This window comes from Urocampus carinirostris, chromosome 3 (assembly GCF_059441175.1).
Source record: "Urocampus carinirostris isolate Australia breed hairy pipefish chromosome 3, RoL_Ucar_1.0, whole genome shotgun sequence".
Lineage (NCBI taxonomy): Eukaryota > Metazoa > Chordata > Actinopteri > Syngnathiformes > Syngnathidae > Urocampus > Urocampus carinirostris.
Genome location: NC_142351.1, coordinates 17,177,902 through 17,194,348, shown reverse-complemented (window position 1 = coordinate 17,194,348; position 16,447 = coordinate 17,177,902). Strand labels below are relative to the sequence as shown.

General features: G+C 39.7%; 2 protein-coding genes across 2 annotated transcripts in view; one reads left to right on the top strand and one right to left on the bottom strand.

Moving 5' to 3' along the window:
* Positions 1-5,465, bottom strand: part of LOC148368963 (uncharacterized) — a 7,837-nt gene extending 2,372 nt beyond the window's left edge. Inside the window, exons 1-3 of the mRNA XM_088330882.1 lie at positions 5,064-5,465; positions 3,851-3,956; positions 3,501-3,607 (exon numbers count right to left, since the gene is read on the bottom strand). Coding sequence (XP_088187008.1) covers positions 3,501-3,607; positions 3,851-3,956; positions 5,064-5,223 — 373 coding nt within the window. The 5' untranslated portion in view covers positions 5,224-5,465. The remainder of the gene's footprint in view (positions 1-3,500; positions 3,608-3,850; positions 3,957-5,063) is intronic.
* bin2a (bridging integrator 2a) lies at positions 4,099-16,447 on the top strand. Its single transcript, XM_088330881.1, has 13 exons — positions 4,099-4,167; positions 8,425-8,520; positions 8,602-8,682; positions 8,782-8,836; positions 8,906-9,000; positions 9,801-9,896; positions 10,087-10,194; positions 11,232-11,317; positions 11,410-11,485; positions 11,556-11,638; positions 12,323-12,878; positions 16,188-16,247; positions 16,326-16,447. Exons 2-12 carry the CDS (start codon positions 8,437-8,439, stop codon positions 16,221-16,223), a joined length of 1,356 nt encoding a protein of 451 aa, XP_088187007.1. The 5' UTR covers positions 4,099-4,167; positions 8,425-8,436; the 3' UTR covers positions 16,224-16,247; positions 16,326-16,447.

Below are 16,447 nucleotides of genomic sequence, written 5' to 3'. Positions count from 1 at the left end.
GGTGAAAAAATGCATTTATTTGAGCAATTAGCAAAAATGATAGTTCATGTATTTTGCTTGTTATTTAAACTTGCAGTTTTTTAAGGGTTATTACTCAAATATCAAGAATTTCACATAATGATGCTCACCTAGAGGGAGCTTACATGATTGTCCGCCATCTTGCTGTTAAGGGTACCCCAAAAGCTTTTGAAAGTCTGAGCAATTTTTAAGAAACTTCACTTTGAGTCTGCGTAATTTGTATTATTCCTTTGAGGCACTCGTTTTAGTTGCACTACCCATTACAGTGACCTCTAGTGGTCAAACAATAGTGTCCTTTAAGATTCAAGAGCTTTTTCTTTTAATTTTTGAAAGACGCTTTGTGTTTGAAAGCATTCTGAGCTCGGTGCGGAATGCCTGTGGGTGCTTTTTCTGGAGACATTTTTTGTGAAAGCGACAGGCTTGTGGTGGCAAATGTCCCCAACCAAAATAATTAACATTTCATGTGCTGTCCCGGGGACTTATTTGCAGATTTTGACTAATTGTGCACAGCATTGATTTGAATGGCTCTGATTTTTTTCCAGTTCTTTCGCCTACGGGACTTTGCTGGAACACAAACTGTGCTGTTAAAAATGATATCAGTAGAATATCTCCAGTTTTAGTAAATTTCTTATTGGTGCGTGCCAAACAAGTTACCAGTAGGTGCAGTAGATTTTCAGTAAACAAGACCTAGCATTAATAATAGGCACGTTTCAAAGGCTGTTCAATTGGGCAAATAGTTTAAAGGGGTGTGTTAAAAATAGCTGTGTCAGCTGTTAACTGTACAAACTCAAAATTATTTGTGTTTCCAAAAAAGAGGTAGGATTTAGTAACCATAATTAGTTGCATGGCCACAGTATTTTGCTTCACATCTGTGTGGCATAGTCAACAAACTTGTGGTACTTTTCAGTTGTTAATCTGCTCCATGATTGCTTAACATTCCACAATTGATTTACCTTTCTTGGTTTAGCTTAACAAGCAGCATCTTTGATATGACCCCACAGGTTCTTTATTGGATTGAAATCTGGAAATTGGCCTGGCCACTCCATAACAATAATTTTATTGGTTTGGAACCTGTTCTTTGCTTGTCTACTGGTGTGTTTGGAGTCATTGTCTTGTTGAAACACCCATTACAAGGACATGTCCTCTTCGGTACAAGGTAATATAACCTTTCAAGTATCTTTACATACACAAACTGATCCATTATCCCTGGTATGCGATAAATAACCCACAGTAGGAGAAACATGCACTAACCATGATACTTGCCACCGTGCTTCCCTGTCGTCAATGTGTACCAAGGTTTGAAATCAGAGTTTGAGGGTCGTCTTACACATGGTCTTTGGCCCCTGGACCCAAAAATGATTCTTGAAAATAAATAGGCTTCACACAGATGTTTTCTAACTGTCACAGCACTTGTAACTGCAGACCGTGTTCGATAGTCCTGAGCCTTTGCAATTCTGGTGGATCTCCGGTCTAGTTTAAAGGTGGTCTTCTGTTTTCTTTCACGTGCCTCTGGTTTTACTAGCCATTTTAAGGCATTGGAAATCATTTTAATCGCGAACAATCTTTTTCACCTTTTTATAAGTTCTTTGCTCTTCAACTTTTTAATCAAAGAACGTCTTTCTTCGGAGCAGTGTCTTGAACGACATATTTTCCTCAAATGCATGTTCAACCTGTGCTTGCTTCATCATCCTTAAATAGGCGCCACCCGATGCGCACCCATTTTTTAACACACCCCTTTAACGATTTGACCGATCACACAGCTTTCTGAGCGTGTCAATTATGAATGCTGCGTCTTGTTTGTTTTCTGAGAATCTCTACTGCACTTACTGGTAACTTGTCTGGCATGGGATATTCTGGTTAGTCACATTGCATTGATATTATTTTGAACAGCACTGTACATTATACATCCCAGAGCCCAAATCCCTCAGGGATTAACTTTTCCCTTGCAGCAACTCGTCAAACTAAAAAGGGCGGTGTCCACTCTCTTCTTTTGTGCGAAAACAGAATGCACCTTAATGAAGATAAAAGCTCACTTCGTGCCCGAAGTACAAGTGAACCTATCTCAAGAGTTTTGGAAAAAGGCCCCCATGGCTGTAAATTTTTCCACCTGCTGTGCAAGGCTTATTCAATTTAAGGGGCTCCATTACAGCAAACACACTCAAATTTTTTCCCATTTCCAAGTGATGAACATTGGAACATGTGCTCCTAAAGTCCTTCTCACCTAACCCATATGCTTTGATCTATTCCTGAATTGAATGATTTTTTTTTTGGGGTGCATTTCCGATATGTTAACAAAACTTGACCATCTTTAACAGGTCCATGACAATCTTTTGAGAGCTGTTTTTCAGGATAACGTTTTAGTCTTTGCTCCTTTGATAACCAGTAGATGTATACTACTTTTGTGAAAGTCGTCAGAACCACCTGACTTTAAAACATGGCTACACGATACATTCTTTTGCTTAAATTAGAAAAAAAAATCCAATTTCACTCAGAGGGTCTGGCGGTAAATTCTATTCTCACTGGGTACTTGATCTCCACTATTTTGAAATTATCCCACCTGACAATATAGTATAATAGACCTGGATGTCAGGGTCTGGGGACTGCTAACTATCATTCTAAGCCTGGGTAACTGAAACATTGAGTTTTACTTGCTGAACAAGACCTGAAGAGTGATGGTACAATGTTTAGTCTAGTAGCATTTTAAGATGTGTTTCTCTCTAGGTATTTCTTATTTTGATTTTTCCTTTTTGTTTTGTGCTTCGGTAGTTCAAGGCCCATGTATGTTTTCATTAATATTGAAAAGTTTACAAAAAAATCTTGGCAACAGGGAGAAAAACATAACGATGTACAATTGTTTGTTATACTGAATGATTCTGTCGTAAAAACAAAAAAAATACAACAACTAATAAGGAAAAGCATTGTAGTTTCGTAAAAAAATATTCAGTCTATAGATTTTTGTGAGAGGGCTTAAAATACCAAGATACAAGTCATGTTTATTTGTGACGCCCTTAATCACAGAGTCTCAAAGGGCTGCACAGACCAGCTTATTCAAAACCACAGACTATTGTTACATCATCTCCTGATCTAAAACCTACACGAGGGCAAGGAAAAACTCAAAAACCTCAACATGAGGTAAACGAAGAGACATTGAGAAGGGACCGCACATGAGGTAATCCCCCTTCTAGGATGACCAGGCTGAAACAGATGTTGCGATAAACAATACACAGATATTGTCAACATGAAATATAGGTTATTCATGGACTTTCATTTGTCTCCAAAAAATGTTGAAATACTCTCAAAGTCTAAATCTCGTCATGGTTACTCCAGCAAGCCCTTGGCTGATATTTTTCAGGCAGGTTTATTTTAATCACTTGGTTGAGTTTCATGTGCCTACTACTAATTGTATGGCAACCTTGTAATTCACATGGAAATCGCCACAGGCCCATTTCAGATGTTGCACAAAACCCAAGCTGCGTGAGTACCTTGAATAGTCCAGTAAACGAAAAAAGTCCCGGGGCTGCCTCTGACATTGTTAAACCTTCGATCCTGGCCGTCCTTCAAGATCCGCATGAAGAGGAATGTACCAAGCCTGTAGGACAAATCGCTGTTAACCAGCCGTTACATTAACCCAGACATTCATTAACCAGACTTTAAGGTTTCTCCACTGACCTCTGAGGACCAGCGGAAACTATATTCTCCTTAAGATGGGAGCTATAGTGAGGTACGATTAAAACTAATAACCCACTCCCATCATTAGTTGTCGCATCACCACATCTTCCGATTTACCACGAACCCGTGGTGGATAAACTGACCCATGACAAGGTGACCATACCTGAGCCCCCATGCTGTCACAAGCCCCGTCTGAACATTCTGACGAAGATGCGTGGCCCCTCCCCACAGACGGCTCAGGTGTGCGAGCAGTATGAATGTGCCGGATCCTGAAAAAGGCCAAGCCGAAAAATCACACACTGGCTGGATTGCTGCCGAGCAAGGTGTGTTTTCATCAATCTTTTACTCGAGAAACGGCGGGTAATTGATTCCAAGGTTCAAGGGTGACGCGGCTCAGAAGCACAGTGGAGAGGCGACAGTAGACAGGAACAGGTGACACCAAAAAAGTGTCAAGGTGAAATCGGACGGCCACGTTGAAAGGTAAGCCAACTGACCCGCTCCGAACAAACTAGCCCTGGTTCTCTTCTGTTGGAACCCGTTTTGGGATGCTCACAACCATAAAGTAAATGATTCATGTTAAACTATCCTTTGAGGACATATTTCTTATAGACTGACATGTTAACACACAGTAGCTTTCAAAGATAGTCAAATATTTGAATTGCACAAACTACAGTAAGATTTTCTCTATTACTACCGATTTATTTTTTTAGGTAAGTTATTTACTCTAAATGCTGATTGAACAGCGTGATTACAAAACAAGTAACAATTATGACACGTCCAAATGTTATAAGAGCGCAACTTTGGGAGCAGCGTAAACCAGCGGCGTATCTCGAATCCCCACGTCGGAAAGTGGGACCTGTCCCACCTTCACGACGCAGTTGGTGTTTGATTGTTTCTGGGGAATATTTTGTTTCAATACGAAAGAAAAATAGTGCAAATTGTGGTTGTCTTTGTTTGAATCATTTAACTTCAATTTTCTTGTTAATTTTATTAAATTCTAGCGTTGGAAAGTTGGAAAATTAAGGAGATTTAACCGAGAGCCCCCGTGATTCGATAAGCGGTGCTGTAAATGAGCGCCTGTGATATCACATCCCAAAATATGCTCACGAATATAAATATAAGTATATTCTTTTATTGTGACTGAGTTGATTTATTGACTTTCCCAGGCGTCGTCTCAATTTCGCTCGCAATTCAAACCACTGAGCAGACTGTTGCACAACAGACTTTGTAATGCGATTAACACAGATTCCATCTGCAAAGTTACGAAATTCAAAAACAAATCAAAGCGACATTTGCAATGATAAATAAAACATTAATCACAAGTCACCGTGATTTTTGACGGGCGGAGTTTAAATACATATTTGTTTTGTTTTTACCTGCCAAGTCATAAAACTTCTCGGTTTTGAACGCCGCCGCCAGTGCCCACCCGGCCCACTGGATCCCGAGGTCGGTGACAGCACATTTGGCCACTGTACTCCCCATGATAAAGTCACTCAGTTCGGCCAGCAGTTGAAAATCTGGAGGTTTATTTGTCATGAGGTAACACCTCTTCCGAAGCAAGAGGGGTGGAAAAAAAACATAAATTTACCGGTCATAGTTCAACACCGCCATGTTGATAAACGGGCACGGTTTGCCGTAAGGGGTTGTGGGTGATGTAGTCATCCAAGCGGCGTCATCTTTTACAACAATGGCATCAAACTCATTTTAGCTCACTGGGCACATGGTGGGGGAATACCTTCTCACGGGGACCAAGCTACAAAATTAATGGCATAAAAATGTGCTTTAGCTGGGCGTCTTTTCGGAGGCTCAAAATCTTGATTCAGGGACTTAAAATTTGCCTATAAAACGGTTACTGGGGCCCCTCCCATTTTCTCTTTCACTCAGATTTAAAGGGAAAACAATATTTGAATACTAGGCAAAAATCTATGAACTATCATACCAATATTAATTTTCATTAAAAAAGGTCAGATTGAGGATTGTATGTTTCTTTTACGCAGTGGAATACACACTTAGGCCACCGCCATGTCTGTCTGGCGCCGTGGCACTCGATACAGTGGTCAAATATTACACATTAGTGCTTTAATCTTGTGTTGTGAAATAACTGCGAATTTGTATTTTAAAAAAAAGAACTTAAAAAAACTGAATTTAATTCAATTTCCACTACAACTTATTTAACTTTGGGCAACTCATTTGGACGGGAAAGTAACAAAAATAGCACACACACACAAATCAAAATGATTGATTTCATTTGAAAGTCTACTTTTGAATCTTTTCATGAAAATGTTATGGGAACATTGATTTTAGCTTTCATATCTATTTTTAAAAGGAGCTAAAGCTTCTTTAAGTTCTGCAAATACCGCCAGGTGTTTTTTTTTTAATTTTGCATTTTTCTTATCAACTTAAACAGTGTCCTTGGCTTTTATTCTAAATAAAATAACAGCCGGGTGGGTTTCGATGTTCTCTAGTTGATTAAAGGTAGTCTGTAAAAACAGATACAGTTGCTTGGGATTGGCACCTGGTTTTGGTGACATCAGGTGGACATATTTAAAACTGCAAGACATTGTGGCTAATTTATTTCTTGTGCTTCTCTCATCATTCTATCACGGGCCACATAAAATGATGTGGCAGGCCACATTTGGCCTGCAGGCTATACATTTGACAAGTGTGCTCTACAGTATATATTTTTGATTGTTAAAATTTCAAACACAGTTGTTAACGTTTATTTAGACACATATTTCTTGTAAACCTGTAAAAACACTTCAGTGACTCTTAAAAAAAATGAACCTGGATTTCCTAAGTCAAGTCATGTTTTTTTGTATAGCCCTTAATCACAAGGAGTCTCAAAGGGCTGCACAGACCACAGACTGTTATTACACCATCCCCTGATCTAAAACCTACATGAGGGCAAGGAAAAACTCAAAAACCTTAGCATGAGGAAAATGAAGAAACCTTAAGAAGGGACCGTACATGAGGTAATCCCCCTTCCAGGATGGCCAGGCTGCAATGGATGTTGCATTAATAAACAGGGTTGGGTAGGGTTACTTTAACTTGATTACTTTCAATTACTTTTGGATTATTCCAATACCAAATATGCTAATAAAAGACAAAAGAAACTAAATATGAATAAAATTATGACTCACAACACGTGGTAAGCTTTCTCTCCTGGCTTTGATCTCTTTGATCTCCGGCAAAACTAACATAAAAAGTCAAGTCAAGTCAAGTCATTTTTATTTGTATAGCCCTAAATCACGAAGAGTCTCAAAGGGCTTCACAGATTATTACACTATATTACACAGACTATTTTTCAGCCGACGAGAAGAGTAGGTTATTCATATGCTATGGAGTAGAAGTGAGTTTTAAGTTTAGATTTAAACATTTCCACTGAGGTTGCAGATCGGATCTCAGGGGGAAGAGCATTCCACAGCACCGGTGCCCGGATGGAGAACGCTCTCGAACCAGCAGAACACTTCTTTGCTCTCGGGATCACCAGAAGACCGGCACTCTCAGATCGTAGGCTTCGGACCGGGACATAGGGGCAAATCAGATCTGAAAGATAAGAGGGAGCAAGTCCATGTATGATTTTGTATAATACTAAGAGAACCTTGAAATCACATCTAAGGCTAACTGGGAGCCAATGCAGGTTAGCCAAAATCGGTGTTATGTGATCGTACTTTTTTGTCCTAGTTAAAAGCCTCGCTGCGGCATTTTGTACCAGCTGAAGAGACTTGATTCTAGACTTCGGGAGACCAGAGAGTAGTGCATTACAGTAATCGAGACGGAGGTAACAAATGCATGAATTATAATTTCCGCATCCGACTGAGACAGTATTGAACGGATTTTAGCAATGTTACGAAGATGGAAGAAAGCGGTTCTAGTAACCTTCTTTACATGCGTTTCAAAGGATAGATCAGGGTCAAATATGACACCTAAATTTTTAACTGAGTCACTCTGTGTGATGTGACATTTGTCAATGTTCACGGCAGTTTTTGAGAATAAGTCACGGCATTTAGATGGACCAATGACTAACATTTCGGTCTTTTCAGAGTTAAGACGCAAGAAATTGAGTGACATCCACTCTTTTATTTCAATGAGGCAGGCCTCCAAATTTCCACAGTTTAGTGTGGGAGATTCCTCCAACGGAAGATATAGTTGAGTGTCCTCTGCGTAGCAGTGGAAGCTGATATTGTACTTGCGAATAATATCACCTAATGGAAGCATGTAAATGCTGAAAAGAAGGGGGCCAAGCACTGAACCCTGCGGAACACCGCAGGTAACATTAAAGGGCTCAGATGTCATTTCACCATATTTAACACAGTGCGTCCTATCTGAGAGGTAGGATCTGAACCACGAGAGGACAAATGTGACAGAAACAAAATGAAAATAAATCCAAACAGCTTTCCAACATCATTTTTGCCGTTCCATGAATTCCGTTACTCCCCAAGCCTGCACAAAATTTAGTCATTTTATTCATATTTGGTTTATTTTGTCTTTTATTAGCATATTTGGTATTGGAGTAATCCAAAAGTAATTGAAAGTAATCAAGTTAAAGTAAACCTACCCAACCCTGTTAATAAACAATAAAAATGTAAAATAATTAAAGTATAATATAAAAAAATAAGGTCAGAAAATAAACAACCTTTTACAAATGTGATGAGGGTAACAGACCCCACACAAAGTAAAAGAGAGCAAAAGAAAAATAGCTTTTGATGTTATTGTAATCATCATGACCCTACTTAGGTAGGACTCACAATGGCAGATGGCACTAGTTCCAAAGGAAGCAGCGGAGATTTTGCCAAAAAAATCCAGAGACGGCTGAGCAGAGGCAAAGAAAAGGTACACATCTCAAATGAGAACATTTAAACGTGAATTATTTCCTTTTTTTGTCTTCCCCTCAGTTTTCTTTTCTCCTTACAGGTACTCCAGAAGCTTGGGAAGTCAGAAGAAACCAGAGATGATCTATTTGAACAATATGTCCAAGAGTTCTATGACCAGCAGGTAATTAAAGAAAGAAATTCAGTATAAATTCTGTGAATTTATGGATTGAGTTTGAATGAAAACCAGAGAAGAGTTTGACAAGTTTTTCTCGCTTCGCAGGCTGATGGCCACAGAATATACAAAGATTTGAGGAACTATATCGAAGCAGTCCGAGGTGCCACCTTTACTAAAGCAGTATTCTAGACTGTGGGTTGTTTTGGTCTCACATAACTTCTGCTTATAGACATGCGAGAAGCCTCAAGACGTCTTTCGCAGTCTTTATTTGATGTTTACGAAAGCGACTGGGTGGGACAAGAAGACATCGGAGCCATAGTAGAGGTTGTGCCTGACACTATAGCCTTGTATGTACTCAGACTAGCCATAGCAATTATCAACACTGGAATCCGCAACATTTTCCTTCCCCACAAGTCACGTTACCCTTACAGCATTAACATTTTATCTAACGGGCTCAGGCCATCAGGTCAGGAACGCACTCGGGGTGGTGGGGAAGTAAAGTGCAGAAACATAGATTAGCACGGATCCAAGAGGCAGGCTGTGGTTCCGCGTTCCATTAAACCAAAGCAGCGGAGACAACAGTCCAAGAGTACATCAGGCAGTACTCGTGATACGGAAGAGCAGGCAAGGGTTCGGTACACGGGAATAACATAAGGCTGAGACAATAGTGCTTGGGTTGTGACATGTAAGATGAAAAACTAGCACAGAGCCAAGGAGACAGAGTATGTAAATAGTGATGAAGGAGAGTTTTGATTGGAGTGAAATCAGGAGTGACCAAACAGAAAGAAAGGGAGGGAGAAAAAACCTAACCTGACAATGAGATTGGTAGGTCCAGACATAGAATACTTGTAAAAAAAATCTGAAGTGCGTAAAGCGCAAAGTGGGACTAAAATCTATTCTTTATGGATTGATAGTGCTATCACATCCACTTCACACTTAAATCAAAAGAGCTGCTGTAATAGGCTCCCACCTCAACGGTAATTCTAATACAATAGCTGAATGACTGATTCTCTCAGAAGTTAAAGTAAGCAAAATTTTTTCCTCTTGAAATTTCACAGTAAAAGTCTGCCCTTATTGTATTTTACTTCTTTACTCCAAAGTTATATGATATATCCCTTCTCCAGGGGGAGGACCTTCTGTGGAATGACCATGAAGTGAAGTTGTTGGATCAAGCGATTCGGACCATGGAGTCATATGTGGGTCAGTTCCCCGATATCAAAGTAAGCCAAGTATTCAAACGTAACTTTCTTTTCACTCCACCTTTTCCCCCCGATACTTTTTTTTCTGTATTTTGAACTTGCGAGATATTTCTTATGAAGTCAATATGCAGTGTTGAATCATGCTTTGTCAGTACCCCAACATTGTTATGTTTGATGGTGTAGTGAAGTGGCTGTTTTTGTAACATTTTAGGAGAAGGTTGCCAAGAGAGGACGAAAACTGGTGGACTACGATTCGTCCCGTCACCATCTGGAGGCCCTGCAGATGGCCAAGAAGCGGGATGACATCAAGATAAGCAAGGTTTTTTTTTTTTTTTTTTAAATAAATATTTGATATTTACTGTAAATTGTCCACACATAAGTGAAATGAACCCCACATTTTAACAGTTGCTCTAGTCAGTCTGAACACCGTATTGTCAATAATGTTGTATTTGTATATAAATTAGGCTTTTATTTTGCTGTCGTACTAAAAATATATTGCAGTTGCTGAAGGGCTCAGGTAAAGGTGATACAAAAAAATGTGACTTGACTGTAAATGTATGACTCAGCTAAATTTGTATTTTTGAACACTTAAAGCAGTTTAGCTGTTATTGGTCAATAACTGACTCTTGTGATGCCAACCGAAAGTCCAAAAATGGATGCTCCCTCTGAGATTTTGAAGCTGAATTCATATAGAAGGATCACGTTATTTAAAATACTATGTTTTGACGAGTAGCAGTGTAAAGGAAATTATAGTTTGATTATAGTTTGTATGTGCCTTTGTATGCTTTTATCCTCAAAAGTACCTTAACGACGCCAAAGATTATATCCAGGTGCTGTTTGTATTCTTGCAACAATTGTATCCTCTTGGGGCCCGCCAACTATTAATCTAGACGGCTTTCACTCTGGTGCCGGGAAGTCTGCTCAAGAGCTTTCCTCCCCACATTCCTTTTCTTTTTACAGTGACTCATTGTACCTTTTGTGTTACAAAGTTTCACTTTTCTTACTGCTCATTCATTATGCTCATACGCCATCTAGCGACCAGCATTATTCACTTCATTTAAACATGTGATTTCTGTCTAAACCAATCAGATTTGTTTCTTGTATTCATGCGACCTAGCTTAAGTCAATCAGATGTGTTGTTCTATGCCTTAGTTTTTCAATAAATGCATCTCTAGCCGTTGGGGGAGCGTGGTTCCTTCCTGAGACAATCTGGGAAGCACGCGCCTCCGATGGAAGTGGTAACAAAAACCACGTTTCCGACTCATTGTGTGTTCTTTCCTTTATCCTAATACAATCTCACCTTGACAGCAGCTGATTGAACATATTCTTGACATTAAAAACTTTTCATACTTGCAGGCTGACGAAGAAATGAACGACGCGAAACGTGTCTACGAAGGGATCAATAATGAGCTGAAAGAAGAGCTCCCCGTGCTGCATGAAAGGTCTTTTTGAAGTCTCTTTTCACAGTCACGCTCCTTCCGATACCATCCTTTTCTTTAAAGTGCCGCATACTAAAAACTTATTTTCATCTCAGCCGTGTCGGATGCTACGTGACTGTCTTCTCTGCAATATCAAGTTTGCGAGACATCTTCTACAAGGAAATGAGAACGGTGTGTTCTGTTGGCTTTCACAAGTTATTACAACAACAAATCTCTTCAAACCAGACCTTTTCTCTTTTAGCTCAACATGGATCTGCACAATGTGGTGAAGGAACTGCAGGCCCAGCATCCAGACAAAGTGTTTTCTGTCAAGGGGATTCAAAGGTTAGTGCTTGAGGTTTGAAGTCCTAAAATATCATGGCAGTTTTTTTGGCATGGACTGAGAGAACGTGTCCCACCAATAGCAAGTAATTGTTGTTTTGTCCACACCAATACTAGGTGATCACTTAAATGTCCAAGACCAAACATACGCCCTTGCTAGGGTCCATCTAGCGATGGAAAGCTACTCACATTACTCCGTCACACTCATTTATTGCTTGAAGGCAGGTGTCTGAACTACTACACAGCAAAGTCAATTACTGCTTTGTATTTTATTAACTTAATTTTACGCTGCGTCATGTTATCCCAAAGGCAGATTTGACATTTTCCATGGCTTAGGTCTTAGGATATAAATTTGGCCAGAAATGGGCAGGTGTTAATTCTAGGCACTATGTACACCAGCAAATACCATTGTTCAGCAGTCCTCTTGTTGTGGTTTTACTGAAAGTAACAAATAACAGACAATTTCTTAATTGCAATCAAATTAGATTTAAAAAAACAGGACAATTTTGACCTTTTGGTGAAAGCAACCTTTTTAGGGAAGAAATATCCATCCTGAAATGCTGCATATTAACACAGATAGCCAGGTATGGAAAATCTGGAGGGGGATAAACTAAAAAAAGAGCATTAACTATATCATTTTAAACATATTACAACCCTAATTTTAGCTATCTTTCCTTATTGTTGAAGGTATGGCTCCCTGAGGAGACGAACCCTGTTGTCACCCAGGGCTTGGAAGGCCAGTTTCTCTGAGTTCCACAGAAACTATAGTCCAAAAGGTGGCCAGCGATTTAGTTTCAGGTCCCCGGACAAACCCCTTCACAGCACTTTGTCCAGGGAGAGCAGCACCGTTGCCATCTCACCGTCATCACCTCCCCCGAAGAGTAGCACTCAGTCCAGCCGCATTGAGGTACATGATCTTTGCCTGCAAGAGGACACTGCAAGGAAACCAGAGTCAGAAAAGGAAAACATCCACCCAGAAGATCAGGAACAAGGCTTGAATGTTGAAGAGTCTGAGGGGAAGAATCCCTCTCGAGCAGAAGAGGACCAAGAAGACGCTCCATCGAGCGAGAGCAGCAGTGAGCTGAATAACTCCTGCGACTCTGAGAGTTTGGAGCTCAAGCTGACTGCTGGAGATGACGGTTCACTGCATGTGGAGGAAACAGGCAATGCCCATGAGGCTTCCAAAGCCAATGGGCTGGAGAATGGCGACGTTCCGGGATTGAACTCTGAGGAGCTGGACAAGGTTTGACTTGTACACACATTTTGAGTCCTAACAAGAACTCCATGATTAATTAAAGATAGATACATGTTTTGAGATCAAAATCTAGGGTCGTGGTGTGCACACATCTATACTAGGTGGTGATGGAGACCCTGCAATTATGTGTTGTGTATATTTTTCATTTTTCAAGGAGAAACTACTGAGCAAGTCTAAATACCTACCTAGCTAACTTCCTACCTACCTACTTACCTTGGTCTCCTTCCATTTACTTCTGCTCTGTAGATCCTCTTCAACATTCTCTCCTTATCCATCCTCTCTACGTGTCCAAACCAATCGAGTACTCTCTTATCCACACACTTGCTGGAGCAGTTAATTTTACATGGCCAGTTGAATAGAATAGAATAGGATATTCTTTCATGCAATCCATAGCATCGCAGTGACTATTATTTGCAATGAGTTAAGAAAAGGCTCTCCAGGATAAACAAGATAAACATGTTACAAAGACCAAAAAGATATAAATGAGATATAGGAATGTGAGGATAAATAGGGAGAAATGTTTACAAGGTAGTATTTGGCGTCAACCCAACTTGTGTGATTTCCTTCGTAATAGTAGTGCGATGAAAAATCGTGCAATAACATTTAGCAGCAAACCCATGTTTCAATAGAGATTGCAAGATATTGGATTTTTCACAGTGTTGTGCGCTTGTTTGAGGTGGTGATAGCCCTGGGGAAAAATGCCCTTGAGCCTGTCAGTTTTAAGGAACATGTTATTATGTAAAGCCTACCAGAGATCAACAAGACAAAGAATGGTGAGAAATTAAAGAAAGATTAAAAACACCACCAACACATTTTAGGCCTGTTTTGCTTTGAAGGCCTTTGAGTGCCTCCATGGATTGTACATTTTTGAGCTTTGCTGCGTTGAAGAGCACCAAATAAACTCACTTTTTGAAGAAACAAATTTATCCATGAGGCACTACTACAAAGTTTTCCTTCGTATAGTTTTCATTTTTTATAAGGTCAGTAATGACTAACAATTTTTTGGGGTGATTTACAAAAGATGTCCCATTAACTTTGCACAGTATTCTTCCACAAAAACATCATTTTTTTTTAATCTGGAAAAAAAAATCCTCAGGAGAAAAATATAAATTCTCCAGAAATTGTAAAAAAGTCATAGCACCGTTTTGTTCACCTTTTAAACTGTTGCAACCAGGAGCCATGTTTTTCAAAGAAACACTTAGAAACTCCCATTAAGTTAATACATTTTGAACTATTGTAAGCCTGAAGGGTAAAATGTTGAAAAACAATTTAGAGAAACCACATGTGGCCCCCTTGGGCCCGCTAAATATTACGATAAAATGGTTTAAAAACATACTAAAATGCGTTGTTTTGGAGCCAGTGTCAACAAAATCCAACTAGCGACCCACAGTATATTTTGTACTAGTAATTCAATCCTGTATTTACAAGAAACTAGCTGTACTGCAGTTATAATTTTTAAATGGATATTATCAAATGTTGTGCTTTAAAAAGGGACATCATTGATTACTTTGCTTTATTTCTAAGGGTTTTAAAATATATTTGATTAAATTGTTTATCCATGGACAATAATATATATATATAACATGTACTTTTTAATGTCTGCATGTTTGTTTGTTCATAATTGCATATGGCATTGCTATTCTAAAAAGACTTCACTTCTTATTTCTTTGACAGTTTTTTGCCCGAATAGAATGTGCATAAAATGCACAAAATATATTTTTTAATGCCCAAAAGGAGATAGATCTACATTACACCCCCCCCTCCCCATTTATTGCCAAAGTATCTGATTAGAGACTGTATCTGTAGATACAAATATCCTTCCATCCAATATCAGCACCGCTTATCCTCAGTAGGGTCGCAGGGGAGCTGGAGCCCATCCCAGCTGACTACGGGCAGGGGGCCCCTGCCCAGACACCCTGAAATGGTTGCTAGCCAGTCGCAGGGCACACAGAAAGAGAATACTCACTTGCCCATTCACACCGAGGGACAATTTGGACGGGCCAATTTACCTGACATGCATGATTTTGGAATGGGGGTCTAGAGAGTGAGTGCATCGCTGCGTATGTGTAGAAGGAATGAGACGGCAGAGAGAGGCGCGACCGGACATTGCGAATGTAAACAAAGCTGTTGCGAATGAGGGAAATAATAAAAAGAATTCAAACTAACGCACATCGGACTTCAATCAAATGTTTTCAGATACAATTGTCATCTTGCAATGTTATCCTTATTTTTTTCAAAATATACCTGTAATTTTTTTTTTGTAACTGTAATGGAATACAATTACAATTCAAATTGCATTTCTTGACGCCCGAAACTCACCAAGCCTGTTCACAACCAAGACTGATATAAAACAATAAAAAGCCCAAGTGTTTGACAAATGTCTTACAAAAATACATACAAATGTATGCTACACACCTGTAAATGAAGAAAGTGCGATCATTTATCAATTTTCATGTGGAGATAAAACCTATATCCACAAATATGTGAAAAATGAACCCCCTCCTTTTAAAACTGTTGTCAACAAATTTGTCTTTTTGGTTGAATCTTTTAAATATCATCAACATTCCTAATCTGCAAATGATATACAGTAATTTTAAATCTGTTGAAATAAAGATGTCATCATTTTTTTTTTCCTTTTTACTTACTTTTTCCATATTTTCCTTAAAATATTCCCGTTCCTGGGTGGTTAGCGCTTCCGCGGCACAGTGCTGAGATCATGAGATCGAACCTTCCTGTACGGAGTTTGCATGTTCTCCCTGTGCTTGCGTGGGTTTCCTCTGGGCACTCCGGTTTCCTCCCACGTTCCAAAAACATGCATGTCAGGTTAAGTGGCCGGTCCAAACTGTCCCTAGGTTTGAGTGAGCGAATTATTTGTCCCTCTTTGCCCTGCAATTGGCTGGCAAGCAGTTCAGGGTGTCCCCTGCCCACTCCCCAAGGATAGCTGGAATTGGCTCCAGCACCCCCGTGACCCCACTGAGGATAAGCGGGTGCAGATAACGGATGGATGGATTCCCGTGCCTACAAAATATTTTATACAGCTGATAATATATTTTATGCCCTGTGATTGGTTGGCAACCAGTTTAGGGTGTCCACTGCCCACTGCCCGATGATTGCTGGGATGGGCTCCAGCACCCCCGCGACCCTACTGAGGATAAGCGGTGCAGCTAATGAGATGAGATGAGATAATATATTTTACTAGTAATTTTGTTGTTGCGGTGCTCTGTACAGCCCTTTGAGAATTTTTGTGATAACGGGCTATACAAATAATTATGACTTGACTTGATGTTGTCTTTCTAGGGAGCTTCAACAGACTCCAAGAGTACCGAAGTCTAACAGGTCCACAATCCGAGTCTCGAGGTGTGTGCTCTTCTAAGGCGAAAACTGGATTTTTGCACTCTTGGTCTGTGCTTGACTTTTCCTTCGTGTGGTGTGCAGGGTTGGGTAGGGTTACTTTAACTGGATTACTTTCAATTATTTTTGGATTACTCCAATACCAAATATGCTATTAAAAGACAAAAGAAACTAAATATGAATAAAATTACTAAATTTTGTGAAGG

What these genes read in the sequence shown, in the direction of transcription:
- bin2a (XM_088330881.1), top strand. Translation starts at nt 8,437, where the DNA reads ATGGCAGATGGCACTAGTTCCAAAGGAAGCAGCGGAGATTTTGCCAAA. An exon ending in TCTACAAGGAAATGAGAACG is followed by an intron (nt 11,486 to 11,555) that starts GTGTGTTCTGTT and finishes TTTCTCTTTTAG; the next exon opens with CTCAACATGGATCTGCACAA. An exon ending in ACTCTGAGGAGCTGGACAAG is followed by an intron (nt 12,879 to 16,187) that starts GTTTGACTTGTA and finishes TTGTCTTTCTAG; the next exon opens with GGAGCTTCAACAGACTCCAA.